This window comes from Mustela putorius, unplaced genomic scaffold (genome assembly GCF_011764305.1).
Source record: "Mustela putorius furo isolate JIRA1106 unplaced genomic scaffold, ASM1176430v1.1 tig00000196_pilon_pilon_pilon, whole genome shotgun sequence".
Classification (NCBI taxonomy): Eukaryota; Metazoa; Chordata; class Mammalia; order Carnivora; family Mustelidae; genus Mustela; species Mustela putorius.
Window position 1 is genome coordinate 11009683 of NW_025421310.1, and position 16148 is coordinate 11025830.

Here is a 16148-nt window from a genome sequence, read left to right on the forward strand (position 1 = left end):
GGATTCTGATGGATTCCTGTCTCACGTTGAGGTCTTTTATGCATTTTGAGTTTATCTTTGTGTATGGTGTAAGAGAATGGTTGAGTTTCAGTCTTCTACACATAGCTGCCCAGTTTTCCCAGCACCATTTATTGAAGAGACTGTCTTTTTTCCACTGTATATTTTTTCCTGTTTTGTTGAAGATTATTTGACCATAGAGTTGAGGGTCCATATCTGAGTTCTCTACTCTGTTCTACTGGTCTATGTGTCTGTTTTTATGCCAGTACCATGCTGTCTTGGTGATCACAGCTTTGTAGTAAAGCTTGAAATCAGGTAACATGATGCCCCCAGTTTTGTTTTTGTTTTTCAGCATTTCCTTAGCGATTTGTGGTCTCTTCTGGTTCCATGCATAAGTATTATTTTTCCCAAAACTTACAGGCATAGAATTCTTTACTGGAGTGTTTGATTATGTTTTCAATACCTACAGTATTTATGATGATGATGCTTTTTTATTCCAACAATGGTTGTTTGTGCTTTCTATCTTTATTTCTTGGCAAGTCCTATTAGAGATTTTTATCAAATTTATTTGTCTTAAAGACACAAAGAACCGACCTTTGGGGTCCGTAGGTGGCTCAGTCAGTAGAGCCTCTGACTCAGTTCAGGTCATGATCTCAGGGTTGTGGGATCAAGCCCCACATGGAGCTTTGTGCTCAGCACAGAGTCTGCTTGAGATTCTCTTCCTCTCCCTCTGCTCCCCCCTGCTTACATACTCTTTCTCAAATAAATTGAATCTTAAAAAAATAAAGAACCAACCTTTGATTTTGTTGATCTTCTCTATTGTATGTTGTCCTCCGTCTTGTTAATTTCTCCTGTTAACTTTAATTATTTCCTGCCTTCTTCATTTTGGGGTTTATTTTGCTATTATTTTCTAATTTCCAGGAATGGAGTCTCTGCTAATTTTAATATTTTCAAAATTTCTAATATATGGCTTTAGTTGCATCCCATTTTTTAAAGTTTGTTTACTTATTTATTTTTAGCAATCTCTACACCCAGTGTAGGCCCCAGATCAAGAGTTGCTCACTCCATCCACCGAGCCAGCGAGGTACCCCCTCCATGTTTTGGTATGTAGTATTTTCATTATCATCAAAATATTTTCTGATGTCCATTATGATAAATTCTTTAACCATTGGTTATTTTTAAATGTGGTTTTTAATATCCAAACATAGGAACTTTGTTTTATTTTGTTTTAAGATTTTATTTATTTATTTGACAGAGATCACAAGTAGGCAGAGAGGCAGGCAGAAAGAGAGGGGGGAAGCAGACTCCCCGCTGAGCAGAGAGCCCAATGCGGGACTCGATCCCAGGACGCTGAGATCATGGCCCAAGCCGAAGGCAGAGGCTTAGCCCACTGAGCCACCCAGGTGCCCCAACATTTTTGTTATTCTTTTAAGGGTTCCCCTAGATAATAATTATGCATACATTTTATCAGATAATGTTTATTGGTACTGTAAGCGAACCAAATGAGAGTTTGTCCTCCTGATGCTAAACAAGCCAATAAAAACTGGCACCAAGAATTTCCTGGTGTGGTGCCACCCAGGAGAACCAGGAGCTAATGGTGAAAAGTCCCAAACTCCCCAATAGCTTGCAAGCAGGTTTTTTTTTTTTAATTAACATATAATGTATTGCTTGTTTCAGGGATACAGGTCTGTAATTCATCTTACACAATTCACAACATTCACCATAGCACATACCTTCCCCAATGTCCATCATCCAGCCACCCCATCCCTCCAAACCCCTCCCCTCCAGGAATCCTCAATTTGTTCTTAAAATTAAGAGTCTCTTATGGTTTGTCTCCTTCTCTGGTTTTGGTGTTTCCATTTTCCCTCCCTTCTCCTATGATCCTTTCTTTTTTCTCAAATGCCTCATATCAGTGAGATCATATGATAATTATCTTTCTCTGATTGGCTTATTTTACTTAGCATAATGGCCTCTAGTTCCATCCATTTTGTTGCAAATGGCAAGATTTGGGAGGGGGGGGTTGATGGCTACATACTATTCCATTGTGTATATATACCACATCTTCTTTATCCATTCATCTGTTGATGAATATCTAGGTTCTTTCCATAGTTTGGCTCTTGTGGACATTGCTGCTATGAACATTGGGGTCCATGTGCCCCTTTAGATCAATACATTTGTATCTGTAGGGTAAATACTCAGTAATGCAGTGGCTGGGTCGTAGGGTAGTTCTATTTTCAACTTTCTGAGGAACCTCCATGCTGCTTTCCAGAGTGGCGACACCAGCTTGCATTCCCACCAACAGTGTAGGAGGGTTCCCCTTTCTCCGCATCCTTGCCAGCATCTGTAGATTCCTGACTTGTTAATTTTATCCATTCTGACTGGTGTGAGGTGGTATCTCCCTGTGGTTTTGATTTGTATTTCCCTAATGTGGAGTGATGTTGAGTACTTTTCATGTGTCTGTTAGCCATTTGGCTGTCATCTTTGCAGAAATATCTGTTCATGTCTTCTGCCCATTTCTTTTTTTAACTCTTTTTTTTTTTAAGATTTTATTGATTTATTTGTCAGAGACAGAGGGAGAGAGAGCGAGTGAGCGAGCACAGGCAGACAAAGAGGCAGGCAGAGGCAGAGGGAGAAGCAGGCTCCCTGCGGAGCAAGGAGCCTGATGTGGGACTTGATCCCAAGACCCTGGGATCATGACCCAAGCCAAAGGCAGCTTCTTAACCAACTGAGCCACCCAGGCGTCCCACTTCTGCCCATTTCTTGATTGGATTATTCTTTGGGTGTTGAGTTTGATAAGTTCTTTATAGATTTCAGGTACTAGGCCTTTATCTGATGTCATTGCAAGCAAGGGTTTTTAAAAGATGAAAATTCGGGTTCTTGGATCATGATGATTAATTAAAGATTGAGTTAACTCTATTCCCTTTCCTTTTTTTTTTTTTTTTTAGGATTTTATCTATTGGAGCACCTGGGTGGCTCAGTGGGTTAAAGCCTCTGCCTTTGGCTCAGGTCATGATTGCAGGGTCCTGGGATCAAGCCCCACATCAGGCTCACTGCTCTGCGGAGAGCCTGCTTCCTCCTCTCTCTCTCTCTGACTGCCTCTCTGCCTGCTTGTGATCTCTGCCTGTCAAATAAATAGATAAAATCTTTCTTAAAAAGATTTTATCTATTTATTTGACAGAGAGATTGAGAGAGAGCACAAGTAGGCAGAGCAGGAGGGAGAGGGAGAAGCAGGCTTTCTTCTGAGCAGGGAGCCCGATGTGGGGCTCAATCCCAGGACCCCAGGGATCATTACCTGAGCCGAAGGCAGATGTTTAACCGACTGAGCCACCCAGACGCCCCTCTATTCCCTTCCTTGACTATCCTGTCCCTTCTGGCATGTTCCTGTCTGGTTTCAGTGTAGCTGTTGTGCCGCGGTTGCTCTGCTTTAGGGCCCCGGAACTGGAAACCACTCTGGGCAGACTGCATTAGTGACGTCATCTCTAGAGTACAAAGACAGAAGTTTTACATCCTGTGGTTACTGCTAAGCTGCAAATTATTGTATTTTCTTGCAAACACCACCCGTGAGATTTGTTATCTCGGGCAGAACAGCATCCCATAGACTTTTCAAGAGATAACTTGATGGTATTTCCTGAGACAATTTTACAAGTTCCTTCAACAATAGCTAAGGGCCCTGTGACTCTGGTCAGAAGCCCCTCAGAGCCCTATGTCTGGATTGTGGGGTCAGCCGGGGCTTGTATCCCTACTTGCAGTATTTTTATCCTCTTCCTGGAAAACACAAAGTACTTGCAATTCTCTTCTATTTGCCGCCCTCTGAATCTTTGATGTCATGTAATTCTTATTCTTTACTTAATTAAAACCAAGTAAGATGTTACTGTTTGTGTTCTCCATTTTATCCACAGACTTACGTTTTCATTACTGTCGATTCCTTTCTGCACGTCTAACCTTCCATCTAGGATAATGTCCCCTCTTACAGAGGAATCCACTGTAGTATTTCCTGTGCCACAGGGCTTCTGATGACAAAACTCTATCTTTATTGCGTCTTCATTTTTAGGACCCATGAATTTCCAGCCAATGGCTCTATTGTTTTTGACAATGGTCTGATGCACAAATTGTTCCACAATCTGATGCAATTAAATTCGGTCTACTTTCTAGGAGTAGTATTTGAACTCAATGTTTGAGGTTTGTTCTGACCCCAGAATGGATCTTCTTACCTGTCTCTTTTCTTAGTTCTGTCTCATATGTAACCATTTATCTTATGTCTTCATGAAGTTACCAGCCTCCTCTCAATTGCTACCACCAAAACCTCTGCTGATTTTGAGCGTGCCCTTAGCCCTTAGGCTCCAACTTCCTCAGATTCTGCTTCAAATGAAGTTAGTTCTTCTGGGAAACATTTCTGGGCTCATGTGTTCCGAAGGCCTGTCTCTCTCCCATGGACAAGGTCTTCCAAGCTGGATTGGAACAGTGGCCTGCTTCTTTCTGAGTGCTTTTGGAGCAGGATGCCATGTGGAGCGTTAATCTCTGGTCTTATGACTTGCCCCTCTTACCATATAACCTCCACCTCACCAATGAGCGGGGGTCAGGGGAGACCAAGGCCCCCATATTCCCAGTTATGTCATGCCAGAAATGAGGGCAGAGTAGAAGGGCGCTCCTGACTTTTACTTATACCACACTTGCCTGAAATTTAGTGTCTGCAACACGTCGCCAAAAAGAAATGCGAAATGCTGGTGGTCTGCCCTTTCTGGGAAAATGCTGTAGCCTCTGAGTGTGACCTGGGGAGAGGGGGAGCCCTATAGCTTTTCCATAGCACTGGGTCAGGAGGGGGTGGGGAGCAGGCTGCGGGTCCAATGCCATCCGATGCTTCACTGTTCTTAATGAGTTTTACCAGATTTTCTTGAATAAATGTTTCTTCATTGGCTACATGCCCTTAGGACAATTTCCAAAGACCTTAAATGTTTCTTTCTTGGCCATGGTCACAGAGGCATGGTTCCACAGAGCCTTTATGCTGCCTGTCCTGAAATGGAACCCCAAGGAAGCTTTCAAATTCTACCAATCCTCTAGACCCCACCTTAGATCTACTGAATCAGTCTGGAAGAGTGAGGCTGACAGATGGAAAGGCAGGAGTCTGTGTTTTGAGGTTTTGTGGTTATGATGGGTTTGAGAACTGCTGGCCCAGAGCCCTGTGTGCATTAGCTGGGCCAAATAGACCAGAAAGAGAAAGGAGAGGAACCTGAGTGCTGGAATGCCCTTCTGACTGGTGCTCACACTGTAACAGTTATTAAACATTTTGAAATTCATCTATTTGTTAGATGAGGAAAAAAAAACAAAACTAACCTGAGTCTCAGAGATGAAGTTATTTGTTCAGCCAGTGAGAAGGACCAAGAATTAAATTCTGGCCCTTTGTTTGCTCTAAAACCCTGCTGTCCTGAACTTTTACAGGCTGGTCTCTGAGACAAAGACCTTAAAGTCTGTTCTTCTTGGTGACCCCAAGATTCCCTCAGGAGTTGGCTGGCCTGTAAGAAGAAAATCATGGCGTCCATTGAACTCTCAGAAGAAAAGACTTACACACAACCCAGAAATTCCTCATTACCGTCCTGGAAGCTCACAGCCAGGGAGATTCTGGCCACCAAGACCCAAAACTACTTTGCTCAGACAAAACGAACCAAGAACGTCTTGATGCAGATGGCCTTCTCCATTGGGCTGGGCAGTATATGGCGCTTCCCCTACCTGTGTCATCGGAATGGAGGAGGTGAGGCCAGGGGCCTGGATCTTGAGTTTCGGGAAGGAGTGTTAAGGCTTGGAGCCCAGACTCCTGGGTCCTGGGTGGTGGGGGAGAGAGTTCTAGGGGATGAAGAGGAGGGGGGCCGGGACTCCTGGCTGCCTGATCACAGCTCCTGGCTCCCTCCTTCAGGCAACTTTATCCTGATGTACTTCTTCATGCTCTGCTTGTTCGGGATTCCCCTCTTGTACATGGAAATGATCATGGGGCATTGGCTGCGTGTGGACAACATCCGGGTCTGGAAGCAGCTCGTCCCCTGGCTGGGCGGCATAGGATACGCTAGCATATTGGTGAATGAGGGGCCCAGCCAACCGGCATCCCCACTCAGCCCTTATGGTGTCCAGCTCCCCCGTCTCTGTCCATCCTATCCCTCAGGCCCACCGTGTCCACCCCTAGGTGTGCATCTTGATAAGCTTGTATCACAGTGTCATCATCACATGGAGCATTTCCTACCTGGGCAACTCCTTCGATAACTCCCTGCCCTGGAACCAGTGCCCACTGGTGAAGACCATCAATGTCACTGGTGAGGAGAGGGAGAGAAAAGGCCGGCAGGGCCATGGGAGGCAAGGGCACCAGGGAGCAAGAGACGGGGAATGAGAGCCCAAAGGGAGGCAGCGAAGAGCAGGGTCAAGACACCGAGTGAGATGGTGCCTAAGCGCCTGCGTGCTCCCCAGACCTCTCTTGCCTCCGGACCGTGTCCCACCAGTACTTCTGGTACCACAGCACCCTGAGTGCCTCAGGCCATATTGAGGAAGGGGTCGAGGCCCTCGTCCTGCAGCTCACCCTGGGCATCTTTGCAGCCTGGTGCATCCTCTTCTTAATCATGATCACAGGGCTAAAGACTTCAATGCTGGTGAGCCACCTTGACCACGGACTCTACCGCTTCACATTCGCAAATCCAAGTATCCGGCTTCCTGCCCCGATGCTGTCCAACTCCTTCCTGTTGACCCCTCTTCTCTAATCCCCATGACCCTCCCCCACTCCTAGATGATGGGCTTCACCACCCAGGTCCTGAGGAAGGTGCCGTACTCTCCCCAGGCTGTGGCAGCCACCAGTCGTCTCACAAAGAACTACTTCCCTCTGGCCCGTGGCCGGAATGGGACTTTGTACTGACCCAGCTCGCTTCTCACCAACCCACACCCCCAAGGCATAGCAGTGGGCACCTTCCAGAGCAGACCGGGGCCTCTCCCCGTGAGCCTTGCATCCTGCACCTGCCTGCGCGTTGACAGCGCCTGTTAATCCCTGAAAAAGCTGATTGCCACCGGCTCCTGTCCAGAATTTCCCATTTATTTTCTTCCAATCCATACTTCCAGCCCGTGCCCCTGGCACCTGCATCATATTCTCCTTACGTGGAAAATTCATTTCAGTGCGTGAAAAATCTCTGCTCAGCTGGGGTTCCTCCCCCATCACCTACGACGCTGTTTCATGCAGCCCTAACTCAGGCACAGACCGTAAACCCTCGCCAATGAATGAATGACATCCAGCCGCCCCACCACTCAAAACCATTTTTACTTGGGGTCTCATCCCTCACTTTGGAGAAGCTCATTGGCGGATGATCCCCCCCAACAACACTGTTGTCTCCCTAGAATAATCCTCCTACAGCTCCCTCCTGTCCCACCATACCACCTTAAGCCAGCTCATGCCCATCTCTCCTCCTGCTGACCTGGGTTCCCTGTTAATGCTTGCCTCTGAACCGCCCCCATCACCGCTTCTCCTGACTTCCGGTTTCTGTCCTGACCCACCTGGCTAGATCCTGGTTTTCACGGTGTTCCTTCCCTGCATCATCCTCCTCTGCTTCCTCATCCAAAGTCTCTTCTTGGAGGGTGCCATTGCCAGCCTCAGACATATGGTGACCACAGAGGTAAGGCTGGGGTCTCCAAACCCTGTCCCTCCCCCAACTCCCCAGTCCTTCAATGACTCTCCTTCTCCGACATCTTCCTTTCTGCCCCCAGCCTGTTCCTCATCCCCCTGCTCTTTACCCTAGCTCATCCCTCTTCCAGTTCACCAATGGGTTCACTCCGAAGCTCAACCCCAAACGTCTCTCTCTCTCTCATCCCCATCCACAGCTCTCAGCCTGGGCCTCGCTGGACCTGTGGCGTCAGGCCGGAGGCCACGTGCTCTATTCCTTGGGCCTCGGCATGGGCACCACCATCAACTTCTCCTCCTACAAGGCTGGAGAAGACAACTATATCCAGGTGGCCTCCTTGATGGCCCTGGTCAATCTGGGGACCTCATTGCTAGTCACATCCATCATCTTTATTGTGCTGGGGTTCTGGGCCACCACCAGTGGCCCCACCTGTGTTGAAAAGTGAGTAATTACAACCTTGTAGGTCCAATAGGGGGTCTCCTTCCCTTAGCGATCCCCCAGCTTCATGGGCCTTCAGACTCAGACCTATCCAATAATAATGATAACAACAACAATCATGATAGTTGTAATAATAACATATTCTCAGAGAAAACTGGCAAATTATAATATTCCAATAGCCAGCACTTTATAGGTAAGAAAACAGTCCCAGAGCAAGACTGTCTGAAGGCTTCCATAAATTGCAAATGGTGTAAAGAAGATTTCAAAATCAATTATTTAACTCACAAAGGAGCTTGTTACAGAATTCTGAGCCACAATCAGTGGTTACTGGCCTGAGCTGCATGTTGGACTCATTTGGGGAGCCTTAGAAAACACTTATATACCTGAGTCTCACCTCCAGAGATTCTGATTTACTTGATCTGGGGTACATTCAGGCACGGGGATTTTTTTTTTTTTTTAATCTCAAGGTGGAGTTTCTCTTCCAGTTAGGATGTTGAAGGCTGCAAAAGTCCATGCTTCCTTGATACAGCAATGTTAAAAATGAGAAAAAAAAAACACGCTAATACTTTCCTTGTAATATTACTGAAGAGCAGTGGACACAAAGGAGCTTTAATGAACTAAATACTGGAGAGTGATAAGTTCATCATAAGTGAGCAAAGAGCCATGAATGTCATTATACCTGGGGGTAAACGCCTGACCTGGGGGCACGTGGCTGGAGGCACAGGCCTGTCACGGATGGAGAGACTTTGCATGGATAAGAAATCAGGCAAGCATTTTTATCACAGTATGCACTGTCAGTAGTTCTTGGAATCACAACAAGCCCCCAACAAATAAATTGCTTGACCCAATAGTTTTCCTCTCGATACCTAGGAATTGTTTTGGAGAAGCGGCAGAAGCTGCAACAGAGACAGGGCTAGCAAGCAGATGAACTATCCATGGTCTCATGGGGCTCATATCTGTGGGCCCACGGGAGCTGAATGCATAGATAAACCAAAAACATCTACAGCTAACAATCCAGCCCACTCTAATCCAAATAATGACAACATCAAAGAAATTAGTCCTCGCCAGGAGGAGGAGGTCATGCAGAAAGTTGGAGGGATGGCTCGAGGGCAAAGGGAGACCTCCTTGATCCCATTTGAAGGCAGAGAAAAAACTCAACTAATTAAAACTGCCCCCCCCACCCCAGCTCGCCTCAGTACTTAGAAAACTCTAAATAAATAGCCCTCATCTAGCTGCCTCCTGGAATAAAAGGCTTAAATGTATTGAGACTTCACAAAATAAAACAAATAACATGTTGTTCTCTATGCAGTGTCCAACATGGAATTAAAACCCTCAAGACATTCCCAAACCCAGGAAAATACAATCCATAGCCAAGAGAAAAAAGAAGACCCAAAGACCATCCAGACATTAGAATCAGCGGACAAGAACATTAAAACAGCCGTTATAAATATGTTAAGGAATTTAAGAGAAAAGATGAATACAATGAAAGCCATGGAGATATTTTAGGGAAGATACAGAAAATCTAGAAAAGGACCACATGGAAATTCTAGAAGTCAAAAGTAGATGAAGACAAGTTTTCGCTGGATGTATTTAGTTTAGATTGGAACCAACAGAATAAAGGATGAGTTAATTTGAGGACCGGGTTAATAGAAGTTCTACAAAGTAAAGGACAGAAAGGACAAGAAGAATGAGAAAAACTGAAGAAGAACCCCAGTGACCTAGAGGACTAATAGATGTATAATTGGAGTTGCAGGAGGTGAGGAGAGGAGAGAGAATTAGGGCAGGAAATCTTCAGCTTTATTTGTAATGGCCACAGCTCCAGGCAACCCAAATGTCTGTCGGGAGATGAGCAGATAACAATCCTTAGTACATTCATTCAACAAATGGAGTACTATCTACAAATAAAAATGAATGAACTGTTGATGCACACACCGACATGGATGAATGGATGAATGTCAGACGTTATACTGAATGTAACAAGCAAGACAGAAAAGAGTACACACTGTATAAATCTATATGAAATCTAGGAGTAGGCAAAATGAATGTGCAGTGATGGAAATCCGTAGTGGTCTCTGGAATGGAGCAAATGCCCTGGAAAGGGGCCCAAAGTAATTCTGTGGAGTGATGGAAATACTCTATATCTCAATTGGGTGACTTCTCAATACTCACTGAAGTGAATATTTAATATTTGTGTTTTTTATTGTCTCTGATATAGCTCAATAAGAACTGAGTTGGTTTTTTAAAAAGCTTCTGGTTGATTTCAATGAGAACCGTTACCTCCTCAGGCAGCACTGTCCAGTAGAACTCTTTGTGGTGCCAGAAACTTCCTATACCTGCACTATCCAGTGTCATACACACCAGCCACAAGTAGCCAGAGCTCTCGAAATGTGGTGAACGTGGCCAAAAAATGCAAATGTGACCAAAGACCTGAATTTTTCAATTTATATCATTTTTAAAATTTTTATCTATCCATTTGAGAGAGACCACACACTGGGGAGAGGGGGAGAGGAAGAAGCAGACTCCCTGCCATGCAGGGAGCCTGATGCAGTGGTCAATCCCAGGGCCCTGGGATCATGACCTGAGCTGACGGCAGATGCTTAACTGGTGAGCCACCAAGGTGCCCTCTCATTTTTATCATCTTTATTAGCTTTAGTTGACATGGCCATATGTGCTTAGTGGCTATTGTGTTAGTGCAGCCCTAGAAGAACTACCACATGAGCCCCTCGCCCTTCATTATATAGAGCTTGTCAAACTGCAATGAGTATTATGAATTAGTATCAGATCAGTCAGTAAGTCTGGGATGAACCCAAGATTCTGCATTTCTTTTCTTTTTTTTTTTTTTTTGAAGTTTTTTTTTTTTAAGATTTTGTTTATTTGACAGAGAGAGAGAAATCACAAGTAGGCAGAGAGGCAGGCAGGGAGAGAAAGAGGAGGAAGCAGGCTCCCTGCAGAGCAGAGAGCCCGACGTGGGGCTCGATCCCAGGGCCCTGGGATCATGACCTTTTGAAGATTTTTAAAATTGATTTGACAGAGAGAGACACAGAGAGAGGGAACACAGGCAGAGGGAATGGGAAAGGGAGAAGCAGGCTTCCTGCTGAGCAGGGCGCCCAGTGTGGGGCTCGATTCCAGGAACGTGGGATCATGACCTGAGCCAAAGACAGCCACTTAATGACTGAACCACCCAGGCGCCCCAAGATTCTGCATTTCTAACAAGTTCCCAGGTGTGCTGCCCCTCCACGGAGCTTCTACTTAGAGGAGCAAGGCTATAGGTTACTCTCTCTTTAGGTAAGGAAGGGTGGAGGTATGCTTTATTAGTGTTTTCTAATCAGGAGAACAGAGGACAGCTGAGGATCTGTTAGCATTTCCTTAAATTAAGCAAGCACAGTATTTATGGCCCCGTGATCCCCATTCCCAAGTGTGTATCCTAGAGAAGTCCTTACACAAGCCCTAATGGATGGTTATTGTGGCAGTTTGTCATCTCAGGGAGTGGTGTCATTATTTGGGGAATAGAATATAAAATGCAGGTTGCAAATGCAGCAGAGGGCAGCAGTCAGAAACAACAAACCAGACATATACTCAGCAATATAGAGATGTTGCCAGAAAAACTGAGGGAAGAAAAGTAAGAAACAGAAAACCAAAACACAGTGACACTCAAGTGATGACACACAAAACATACATTTTTGGGGGCTCAGGCAGGTGAGCATCTGCCTTCTGCTCAGGTCATGAGCCCGGGGTCCTGGGATAGAGTCCCTGCATCAGGCTCCCTGCTCAACAGGGAACCTGCTTCTCTGTCGGCTGCACCCCCTCCTTGTGTTTTCTCTCTCTGTCAAATAAGTAAATAAAATATTTTTTAAAACCCATATATTGGGGTGCCTGGGTGACTCAGTGGGTTAAAGCCTCTGCCTTCAGCTTGGGTCATGATCCCGGGGTCCTGGGATTGAGCCCCGCATTGGGCTCTCTGTCCAGCAGGGAGCCTGCTTCCCTTCCTCTCTCTGCCTGCCTCTCTGCCTACTTGTGATCTCTGTCTGTCAAATAAATAAATAAAATCTTTAAAAAAAAAAAGGGAAAGAAAGAAATCTACACTCCCACCCATCGGAAGAAGGCCACATGTTGTTTAAAATAAAAACCCATATATTTCTTTTTTTACAAAGAAATATCCATATTTAATGTTTTTAGTCAAACACATGAGAGTAGCTGAAGGCATGAAAGAAAGAGTGAAATTCAGACTTGGAGGGAAAATTTTAAACAGATTTTTCTCTGCTAGTTGAGGAGAATGATTGTGAGGGGGTTTGATTATCGCAGCATTCCAAACCTGAGGTCCAAAAAGAGAGATTCTGAGTGTATTCCTTCCTAGGGCTGTCATCACAAAGTCGTACAGACTGCGTGGCCAAAACCAAAATCTGTCCTCTCGCAGCTCTGAGGCAGAAGTCTGAGGTCAATGTATTGGCAGAGTTGGTTCTTTCTGAGGACAATGGTGGAGAATCTGTCCTGTGCCTCTTCTTGTGCTTTGCAGGCAATCTGGTGTTCCTTAGCTTGTAGGTGTCTGCCTTCATCCACACGTGGCTTCTCCCTGTGCGTTTGTGCCCCACTTTCCCCCTTTTTATAAGTGCACCAGTCATATTGGATCTGGGGCCACCCAGGATGATCTCATCTTTAATAACTTCTGTAACAACCTATTTCCAAGTAATTTCACATTTTCAGGTAGCGGCGGTGGGGGTGGGACAGTGTTAGGACTTGAACATAAGAATGTAGCCAGGGCAGGGGAACAGTTTTCAACCCGTAACACTGAGGAATCTTAGCTACTACAGAAGGGGCTTCTGTCCCTTAGGGGGACAACCAGGGAAGTTCACCCCACGTCCACGTGGTGAGTTTCCAGACCCTTGTTAACCAGCTGCGCTCACCTTGGACCGCTTGCTTTCCTCTCCAGTCCCCAGCTGCCCTGGTTTGCGCAGAGCAGTTGGGGGCAGCCTGGTCACCATCTTTCCTGGCCTCTGCTACTTTTCAGGAGCGTCTCAAAGCTGATGAAACTGATAAAAAGGGGCGTCCTGCCTCAGGATGCCAAGCCCCCGGAGGACATCCTGCTCCTGCCCCCCCTGGACTACCTGGAGTGGATCAGCCACCTCCCTCAGCACCTCCAGAACCAGATCATCCGCTTCTCCCCTTCCTGCAGCATCAAGACGCAGAAGGGAAAGGTGTGTTTGCAGGGGCAGGAGGGTGCTTCCCGACGTGTCCTTCCCCAGTGCCCTCTGGGGGCCACTGCATGCATCGCCCAAGGCAGGCAACAGAGTCATGTCTCCACCACCACTGCGTATGTACCAGGGTCTTTGCTAAGTGGTCACTTGACTTTAATTCTCACATCAACCCTAGGATCCCAGTCTGTTAGAGGAGGAGACTGAGGCCCTGGGAGGTAAAGCTCACACAGCCCAGCAAACACTCAGCATTCTGCCGTCAGCCCACCCATCTAGGTGTCTTTCCTCTGCCCGACACAGACATTGCTATTCGATCACTGCACCATTCCCCCCATCCAAACCCACCACTGCCTGAGCGCCCTTCTCCCCCACAGTTCATGGAGGGCCCTGGCCTGGCATTCGCAGCCTTCTCCCAAGCCGTCTCCTTGTTCCCTGGTGCCTCTTTCTGGGCCATCCTCTTCTTCTTGATCCTGGTCATCACAGGGCTAAACACCTTGATAAGGATCTTGGAAAGCATTACTTATCCCCTCCAGAACTCCATCTCCATCTTCAGGAGGTATCCCAAGCTGCTATCAGGTATATGGATTCTCACCCTTCTCCCCAGGCCATCCCAATCTCCCGGGCTCATTTTGACCCCTGGCCCACCCCTGCACATAGACCTCAGTGTGGCCAAACCTGCCTTTGCCACAGTGTTTGTCTGCTTGGGAGGTTTTCTGGGCAGCCTGATCTTCACCAGTCACGCTGGCAGCTACGTAATGTCCTTGTTTGATGATTGCCTGGTCCCGCTCACCCTCATCATCATTGTGGCCTTCCAGAATATGGCCCTGGCCTGGATCTATGGAGCTAGGAGGTGATGTCCAAGTCCTGGGGTCTACCCAGCCAGGGGCCCATCCCAGGTCTCTGAGGAGGGGCGGGGGGGGCATGGTCTGCTCTGTCTGTCCCATAGCAAGGGGGGTCTAGCTAATAGCATGGGGGGCAGGAGGGAGTGATCTGAGGGCAACCACGTGGGTGCTGACATAAAGAGTAGTCAGAAAGCAGGAGGCTCAATTTCCCCTACCATGGGCCACATGGGATAGTCTGAAGGCAGAGGGCCGGAGCCCGGCACTTGGGTCAGGGGGCTCCCATGAGGAGACCAGATCCAGGGCCCAGCCTCAGGGAGGGCCCAGCAGGACCCAGTAGCCCCTACGAGTTGAGAACTGGTGAGAGAACCAGAGGTCTGTCAGACCCAGAGCTCTAGGCCCTGGTGGCCAAAGAAGGGATCCTTCTAGACATCTGTGCCCATGGCCCCCACCCCAGGGTCAGGGAAGAAATATTTGGTGATCTGGGCCGACTGCTGTGGTCCTTCCTCACTGTCCTGTGGTGCTATGTGACCCTGCCTGGGCTGCTGGCCCTGACCACCATCAGCCTCATGCAGCTCTACCAGACAGAACCCCCCTACTACATTGCCTGGAACAGCAGTATGGTGAGATCCCCCTCCCTGGCCTCCTGCCCCCATTCTGGGCACCCCTCCTCTGATCTCCCATTCCATAGAGTCCTAGGTCTGGGCTCCTTCCGTCCCTAAGGACCCTTTAGCCAGCTTCCCAGCCCCTAGGGAACCTGATCTCCAGCGTCACACGGATTGAAATCCCCTAACAGCCCCCCCCCTCCTCCACCTCACTCCCTTCTCTCTGCCTGCAGAGCCAGGAGGTGAAACAGCCCTACCTGCAGGGCACCCTGAGCTGGGTCACCTTCCTCAGCGTCCTCGCCTTCCTGCCAATCCCCATCTACCCGCTTCAACACTGGTGGTACCTCCAGGACCACATTGCTTCTGACCCCTTTGAAAAGCTACAGTCCAAAAAGATGCCTTTGGTGCCCCCCAAGCCCTGGCCTAAGCACAGCATGAAGTCCCAGGAGGGAAACAAAGACAGCTCCTCCAAGAGGCGCAGCCTGTCCTTGACTAGGGGGCTGAACCTGAACTCATGGCGGCGGTTCAGCTTGCCCTTGAGCAGCCAGAGCTCTTCCTGGTTCAGCCTGCCTGTCATGAACTCGCTGTCCACATTCTCCACGAGGAGTTTCAGCCTTCCGGTCTCAAGGCAGGTGAGCCCGGCCTTAACACCCATAGACAACAGTGACCAGCACGTGAAGACCAAAGACGAAAACCAGCAGGAGAACTCTGTTCCGTAACTGGTGACGCCACCCCTCTTTCCAAGGCAGCGAATCTGTCCAACAGGTGACGGCATGAGCGCCCATTTTACTACAGAAATAATGGGTTCTGCCGGAAAGGAGGGGGAGGGGTACATGGGAATCGTGCCCATCAACCGCTCATTTGGCCTTGGGAAGAAATGGACAACTCAGGAGCTCTTTCCTCTCCTGGAATAATACCAGTTCTGCTAAGTGGAACATTCTGCTCTGAGGTCAAAGAATTCAGACCAAGAAGTCAACTCAGCCGTTCGCAGAGCTGGACCTAGTTCCTCCTTTCTCCCTGTGAGTGGGGAGTACCGTGTTGGCACAATGGGGATGGGCTTCATGGCACTGGCCAGGACCCAGCCTTTCCAGTTATCATGGAGATAGACAGTGTTCCCTCCAAACCCCAAACTCCACCGCCAAACTGGATCTCAGGGTGGGGGGGCTGATTTCTCCAGAGCTACCCTCTCAGAGTGGGCTGGGATAATAATGCTAAGTCAATAAATTGATCCGCTGAGACCCCATGCACAGGCTGTGGCACCGTGTTCTTTCTGTCAGCCTCCTCCTGCCCATATACCCTCCAAATCAGCAACCTCTAGTGAACTGAGAATCCGGTCTGGTGACTCCAATCTCCTTCTCCCTTTGGGACACAGTTTATGGAGTTTCTGTGTTCTTCCTTGTTCTGGAGTTGAGACAAGCCTTTGGGGAACTTTGCAGC

At 47.7% G+C, this 16148-nt stretch overlaps 1 protein-coding gene across 1 annotated transcript; it reads left to right on the forward strand.

Annotated features, from left to right (window-relative positions):
- The first annotated feature begins 1020 nt into the window (after window positions 1–1020).
- Window positions 1021–16014, forward strand: LOC101680120 (orphan sodium- and chloride-dependent neurotransmitter transporter NTT5-like). Its single transcript, XM_013063830.2, has 12 exons — window positions 1021–1100; window positions 5486–5743; window positions 5906–6063; window positions 6170–6296; window positions 6448–6626; window positions 7524–7634; window positions 7840–8081; window positions 13084–13270; window positions 13642–13843; window positions 13958–14117; window positions 14564–14729; window positions 14945–16014. The coding sequence occupies exons 2-12, from the start codon at window positions 5524–5526 to the stop codon at window positions 15428–15430; spliced, it is 2238 nt and encodes a 745-aa protein (XP_012919284.1). The 5' UTR covers window positions 1021–1100; window positions 5486–5523; the 3' UTR covers window positions 15431–16014.
- The last annotated feature ends 134 nt before the right edge of the window (window positions 16015–16148 follow it).

Excerpts from the sequence above, each read along its gene's own strand:
- LOC101680120 (XM_013063830.2), top strand. The coding sequence starts at position 5,524 with ATGGCGTCCATTGAACTCTCAGAAGAAAAGACTTACACACAACCCAGA. Across the intron at positions 6,627-7,523 it reads GGCTAAAGACTTCAATGCTG|ATCCTGGTTTTCACGGTGTT; the intron begins GTGAGCCACCTT and ends CCACCTGGCTAG. Across the intron at positions 14,118-14,563 it reads TGGATCTATGGAGCTAGGAG|GGTCAGGGAAGAAATATTTG; the intron begins GTGATGTCCAAG and ends CCCCCACCCCAG.